General features: G+C 30.3%; 1 protein-coding gene across 1 annotated transcript in view; it reads right to left on the bottom strand.

The window, feature by feature from the left end:
• Positions 1-7500, bottom strand: part of LOC100210634 (pleckstrin homology-like domain family B member 1) — a 47589-nt gene that overhangs the window by 9453 nt on the left and 30636 nt on the right. Inside the window, exons 14-17 of the mRNA XM_065788217.1 lie at positions 7481-7500; positions 7230-7352; positions 6442-7084; positions 5458-6307 (exon numbers count right to left, since the gene is read on the bottom strand). The exon at positions 7481-7500 is cut by the window's right edge and continues 90 nt beyond it. Coding sequence (XP_065644289.1) covers positions 5458-6307; positions 6442-7084; positions 7230-7352; positions 7481-7500 — 1636 coding nt within the window. The remainder of the gene's footprint in view (positions 1-5457; positions 6308-6441; positions 7085-7229; positions 7353-7480) is intronic.

Here is a 7500-nt window from a genome sequence, read left to right as displayed (position 1 = left end):
AAATAGTTTGAACTTGTATTATTAATGTATATGGCTAATATAAACCACCAGTGTGAAAGTGATATAATGATAGAGGGCTCCCTTGTAAGCAAAAAAGTTCCGAGTTGCAACCCATTACGCCCCTGGTTGTGCCGCACTAAACTTGTTTCTCCAGGAAGTGATCTTATTTGTCAAGGTTGGTGTTTCGAAGTTAAAGCGTTGCGAGAGAGTTATAATCACAGTTTTTTTAAAAAAAGTAGTAAATTGAATTCGCCTCCCCAAGGCCTATTGAATTAAATGAAAAATTATATATAAAAGTATTAGAATGTACTCTCGAGTCCATAATACAAGGGTGTGTGGGAATAAACGGGGTGGTGGTGGTAATTTTAGCCAATATCTTAATAGAATAATATTTTTTTTTTAGTTTTGAGATAATTTTTTGTTGTTAACAAGTAAAAATTAATAAACGGGGCCGGGGTCTTAATAAGCTTGAATGGGAATGTTTCCAAAAATTAATAAGCGTCCCCCCCCCTTTGTATTAAGGACTCGAGAGTAAAATGTATTGGTTTTTAAAAACAAATGGAAAATAATTATTGGAACAATAAGTTTTTATTTACATTAGATAATTTAATCCATAAAAACTTTGGGTTTTACCTTTTACTATTTAAGCAGTGCTCGAAAAGGGAAAAAAAACATAACGGGGTGGTTTTCAGTATTTTCAAAATACCACCTTATCATTGCTATATATATTTATACTTTAAAAGGTCACCCCATCCTGTCTTACTTGAAGGTACTGGTTTTAAGTATTTAGTGACGGCTATTGTTTGATGAAAAAACAGCGGAAAAACAATTTAAAAATACAATAAAAACAAAATACAGTAAATTAGTATTCCAGTTCTCTAGTTTAAACAGGATATAAAAATGGGTTTATAAGTAATGATTGTGTAAGAACTAAACTTTAAAAAGTGTAAAAAAAAAAGAAAATTACCACCTCCACCCCATCCCTATTCTAATGACATTCCCCCTTATCTGCGCTAGCTCGAATCTTCACCTAACCCTAGAATTACAACTACCCAATCAATGAATTTTGATCATTGAATCTACTCTCCCTAGCTATTCAACTTTTGCCTACACTTATATAGGTGAGAGTAGATTTTAAAAACAATTTGGCAAAAAACAAGCATAATTTTTAGTCTTACTTAGCATTTTAAACATGTTTTTTAAAAAAATACACTGCATTGGGAAGTCATTGCAAAACAAATTTTTTTATGTATAGTAAAAATTCATATGCATTGTTCTTATCATTATTTTAATAAAATCTTTTAATTAATTCTCTTTTTGTAAATCAATTTTTTAATCTAAGTTGGTGGTATTTATGTAAAACATAAATTATATTAAAAGTATCATATGCTTATAAAAAAAAAAAAATAATAAAAAAAAAAGCGTATCGCGACACGCATGTCTTGCGTTTGTTGGTTTACATGAAGAACAATAGAAAAACGCAATTACTTGCAAGTATTTAACCGAACAAATTAAAAAACGGAACAGATGCAATGGAAGTTTTGTGTTTAAGTTTTATTCAATTAATTCAGATTAAAAATGAAATTCGGCAGAACTTAGAGAGGAGCTACATAAACAGTTTCATAACAAAAAATGATTTTTCTAGTAAAAGGAACGATATTTTATGCAGCCATCAGTAAAATTGATTCATTGAAAATTTTATGTGGTACTTTGGCCTGTCCTAAAAAACGTAAAAAAACTTGAATTTTTTAAAAAACGATGGTTTTTAAGCGATAAAACCTATAATAAAAATTATATAAAATGATTACTATTTTTGAATTCTTTCACATAATATAAAGGACCCGTCAAATATTCAAGAGACAGTTGGGACCCTTAAAATATTTTTAATACTCGTTAATTATTCAAATATCAGTTGGGACCCCTACAAATATTTTTTTAAACCCAATTCTATTTTATAATATACACTAAGGCATATTCGTTTAGACGCATCAATTTTTTTCTCTTTGTCTTAATTTTTTTTCTATGAATTGTCAACTGATATGCATGCAAGTTATTATCAAAATAATTGTTGTGTTGTGGGCTAATAAAAATCACAAAAAAAATTTTTCTATGTGTCTTTATTAACATGAGAGTATGTTTGATATACAAAAGTACATTTTTTAATTGGAATATATCTATAGACGCAGTCATATTTTTGACATTAAAAGATGGAAATTAGTAATTCGTATGTCCTCCATTACACTGGATCACCTCAAAAATTCTGCCTTTCATTGACTCCACTAGTCGTTGAAGTGTAGTTTGATCCAACTCGGACCATGCTTCAAGGATTTTACACTTTAACTCAGTAACAGTTTTAAATTGGTGTCCGGCTGCTTTAGCATCATAAACTTTTCTTGATAGCATTCCCCACACGTTCTCGATTGGATTTAAGTCCGGGCTACAAGCTGGCCATTCGAGAACCGGGATGTTGTGGTCTTTAAACCATTTCATAGAATGCCTAGATGTGTGAATTGCAGCATTATCTTGCTGAAATATGGCATTATCTTGCTGAAATATGGCATTATCTTGCTGAAATATGGCATTATCGTCCATGTTTTCATCCATATAAGTTATGAGAACATCATCCAACATTTCTGTATACTTTATCGAGTTCATTTTAGGTAAGCCACAACACAGAGTCAATTTTCCTGAATGAGAAAATCTACCCCAAACCATTAAACTTCCTCCATAATTTCGTTTTGTTTGTGGGTCATTTATTCCTTTTAGATCATGCCAATAACAACTGTAAGAGTCCGGACCATCTAAATTGAACTTTTTTTCATCTGAAAATATTACGTTTTGGCACTCATGAGTCCAATACATATGGTTTTTAGCAAACTGTAATCTAGCAACTTTATGGTGTTTTTTTAACATTGGTTTTTAGTGTGGTTTCTTCCACTTTACGTTTGGTGTTGTACGTAGAATATGTGCAACATGTTTATTGGTGACAGGCAATAATAATTTATCCTTTATTTGAATTGCATTCAATTTATTTTTGGTTGCTTCGAAGCGAATTCGATTAATTTGCCGATTTGTTAATACTTTGTTGCCGTTTGTTGCTTTTTTTACACCGTAATTGTCACCTTTTGCAATGTAGTTTCGTACAACATGGTCAGATCTTCCAATTTTTCTTGCTATTTCTCGTATAGAAAGTGCTGGTGAGATTTCTGAGCCACGATATAAATTAATTTGTATTTTTTCAAAATGTGCTTTTGTATATCAAACATACTCTCATGTTAATAAAGACACATAGAAAATTTTTTTTTGTGGTTTTTATTAACCCGCAACACAACAATTATTTTGATAATAACTTGCATGCATATCAGTTGACAATACATAGAAAAAAATTAAGATAAAGAGAAAAAATTGATGCGTCTAAACGAATATGCCTCAGTGTAGAACAAACATTAGGGTGTAATTGAAGAAATTTTCAACCCACCCTAATATATGTGAGGCGCTTTCTTAAGTGTTCAATTTATCTGAGACGTTATATGTATTCAGTGGTCGATCCTAGTTGTGATTGGTCACAAAAGCTATCAAAAAATCCAATTAAAATTATGATAAAAAATGCTTCGTTTTCCAACCATCAGAGGAAATAAGTGGTTGGCAGTCATACTAACGACCACTAACACACCAGATAAAAGAGACCATTGTTTGTAAAAGAAATTTAACTTTGCGATAGGGTTAGTTAAGATCATCTTATAGAGATGGAAAAGCCAATCATCATCCTGCACAATAAATTGGTCAGATCTTAATAGTTTCAGATAATTGACAATAAAATCCAAAACCTCATTTGCTACCTCGTTGTTGCTCATATTCCTTATCATCGTCATAAACATCCATCACCATTAACTTCATCAGATGTTTGATTATATTTGAATATTGACTTCTCAATCACATATAAAGTGGAAGAATGTTGAGTTTTTAAGTTTAGTTGCATTGTGGTCTTTTAGCTGATCGACATCAGTGCTCGTCTGCTTGTGCTCAAAGTAGTCCTAGATAACTTATCAAATAACATGTAGATTGTAAACTTTTTTATAAAATTTTTGTAATTCAGTTGGTAATTGACGATTTAATAGCTTAATTAAATAGCCATTTTTAAGACTGCAATCATGACTAAACTCTCAAAACTTTTAGTATTTAATTATTCTTTTAAAACTTTTAGTATTTAATTATTTTTATTTCTAATAGCAATTAATATAATTGATATACACTAATAATAATAATATACAAATACTAACATATAAACTTAATTAGGGGTCGTCCATAAAGTACGTACGCTTTTTTTCCGTCAACCGCCCCCCCCCCCCCCCATTTGCTTTTAATATGCTTTGCCATATGCTTTTAATCTATTTATCTAACATTTTATGATATTTTTTAATTCAGGGTCTCCTTTCTTTAAAATTGACCCATTACCCTCTTATCTCATATACGCCATTTGCAGATCCCCCTTTCCCTCCGAGCTTACGTACTTTATGGATGATCCCTTATACTAATATTAATAAAACATGTGTTAGTTCGCAAAAAAGTTCGCATTTTTTTGACAAACTTAAAATGCTTTTAACTAGCTTTACATTCTAATCACTTGTTTTCACAACTTTCCTCTCTGTTTTTGCCTAGCTAAATACTTTCATTTTCTTTCAAGTCTATAATATGCGTAAAGCTTTTATTTTGTCATTTTTCTGGCGCACAATGACACAGAATAAAATAAGAGGCTTTACGGATATACTTGAAAGAAAAGTCTATAATATATGTAAAACTTACTATATACTTTTCTTTTAAATATATAATATGCGTACTTGAAATATTTACTTTTTATTTTATAATAATTTTTCTAGTTTAGAATAACTTTTTAATGCTATTAAATACTAAAAAAAGGAAACATGAATGTGAAACATTTCATAATCATGAAACTCCATTTCAATGAAGCGGTATAATAATGTAATATTACATAATGTATCATTTTTAGAAATATAGAAGATTTTTTCTACTGGGTAGTTTTATATAATTTATGGAAAGATTAAAGAGGTTAATAATAAGATTCCGTTTATAAAAAAGTAACATAGAATTAGAAGTTAAATACTGATTAGACTTCATCAAATTGTTTATAAAAAATATGGTGTGTTTGATAAAAAACGAGATTTACTTAAAAAAATATTCTTAGCTCCAGAAAGCGAGTAAGTGAAATATTTTACTACAACTAAACCTCAAACTTCGTAGAAGTACCCATTTTGGTCATACCTTTCTACATCAACACTTATATCACCAAACCAATAACTTGTAGTCAAATATAGATAATGCTCACGAAAACAAATTGCTCTGATTCCTCCTCCCCAAAAACATTACCCATCAATAAGTTAAACTACAAACGAATCGAAAAAAATATAATTAACAAAAACATTAAAGATAAAATTTCACCTGTCTCGACATCCAGTCAGGTTGAAAATTTTGTATATCGTGATTTAAAGAATTTAAGGCGGATTTTGGAAAAGCCATTTGTGCTTCATATTCATTTTGAACTTTGACAATTTCTTCTTTTTCTTTTACAAATTGCAAGCGCCATTGTTCTTGTTCCTCTCGAAGTTTTTGAGATACTTCTTGATACTCTAATTCAATTTGCGCAAGTTTGTCACGTTCATGCTGCAACTGAACTTGCTCTTCTTCACGCTTTCGTTTAACTTTTTCTCTTTCTTCCTCGGCTTGCCGTAATGTTATTTCTTGTCTTTTTTTAATTTCTGCAATATAACGTTCGGTAGCTTTTAAACGTGCCTGTTCTTCTAGTTTTTCTCTATCAATTTGATCACGAATTATTTGGGTCTCGTGTTCTATTTGCCTTACTGATTCAAACTGTTTTTGTTCTAATTCTTCTAACATTAGTTGTTCTGCTTCTATATATTCTAACTCAAGCTTTCTTTCTCGGTCATGCTTTTCTTGTTGTGATATTATATCTTGCTTTAGTTCGTCTAAGGCACGTTTATGAGCATCTTCAAGATCGGCAAGCTTCATTTTTTCACGAATTATCATATCACGTTCGCGTTGTTGATCTTCCACTGTCTTTTGCAAATTACTCAACCGCTTAATTTCACTTCGCTCTAACTGTTCCCGTTCAATATCAAACTTGATTTTTTCTTTGTCTCTTGCTTCAATCAGTTTATTTCTTTCCTGTTCTATTGTAAGTAATGCCTGACTCTGGTCTTTTTCAAGAACTTGCAGTCGCTCCTTCTCTTTTTTTATCTTCTCCAATTCAGCATCTCTTTCTTTCTGAAGCCTGTCAAAAATCAATTTATTATGTCTTAAAAACAAAATGAAAAAACATTTCATTTAGCAAAAAATATTTCACAATAGAAATTGAAGAATTAGGACACAACAAACAACACAACATTAAGAGAAAATTTTTTTAACCTGCATATTTCGGACGTTAAACTATCAATAAGATATCTATGTTGGTTTTCCATTTCCTCAAGTTTCTGTTTTTGATTTTGAATTTCTTCTTTTTGCTTTTGAAATTGATCATGGTATTCAAGATCTTCTGTTAAAATATCTAATTCTAAGAGTGCTAAGCGACGTTTCTCGTCCTCTAATGATTCAATAGGAAGACATGACGAGGATTTTTTAACAGTAGAGAGCTCTTCTAATTTATCTAAAGTTGCCTGTTGATTTAATAAGGCTTCACGCTCAATTTTCATTTGTTGTTCCTTCAAATTTTGTTCCTCTTCCAACTTTTTTGCAGCCATTTCAATTTCTCTTTCCTTTGCTCGAATTTTTTCATTTTTAATATGAAAACTTTGCAGCTCTTCTTTTTGCACTTTTAATTCCTCAATTTGAATTGTCATTTTTACGTCTAACTGATTAGCAATAGTTTGTTGCTGTTGTTGAAGAATTTGCAACTTTTTTTTTTCATGTTCAAGTTGATCTTTCTCAAGAGTAAGACGATCTAGTGATTCCATGTATTGTTGTTCTAAAGCAAGCAGCCGTTTATTTTCAGTTTGCAACCGTTCTTTTTCTTGAATCTCTATTTTTCTCTGCTCTATTGCTAATTGTACATCTGTAAAAAAAAAATCACATTTAGAACAAAATTTAAACTTAATTAGCTCAAATGAACTCATTTAACCATATGTAAACTTATTAAGAAGTAAAAAAACAATTATGTACCTATATTAAAAAAATTTACAAAATAATGGCTTAATAACCTGGATAAATGTCATCGGGAACAATGGAGAACCTGCTATTACTGTACATTTCTTTAATTTTGGTTGCTTCACGAGGATGGTTAAAACGAAAGTAATTATTTTGACCAATGCAAACCATACAACCTTTAGAAATATATGTACGCTACAACTAAATAAAATGTATTGTGCAAAAAAAATCACAATATTAAACATATTTATATTTATTCCAGATAATTAATAAACATTTATAGAGATTATTACATCAAACTTACCCTGAGGCAACCTGGTAGGT

The sequence above is a fragment of the Hydra vulgaris genome, chromosome 01 (genome assembly GCF_038396675.1).
Source record: "Hydra vulgaris chromosome 01, alternate assembly HydraT2T_AEP".
Taxonomy (NCBI): domain Eukaryota; kingdom Metazoa; phylum Cnidaria; class Hydrozoa; order Anthoathecata; family Hydridae; genus Hydra; species Hydra vulgaris.
This window is presented reverse-complemented; position numbering and strand designations above follow the sequence as displayed.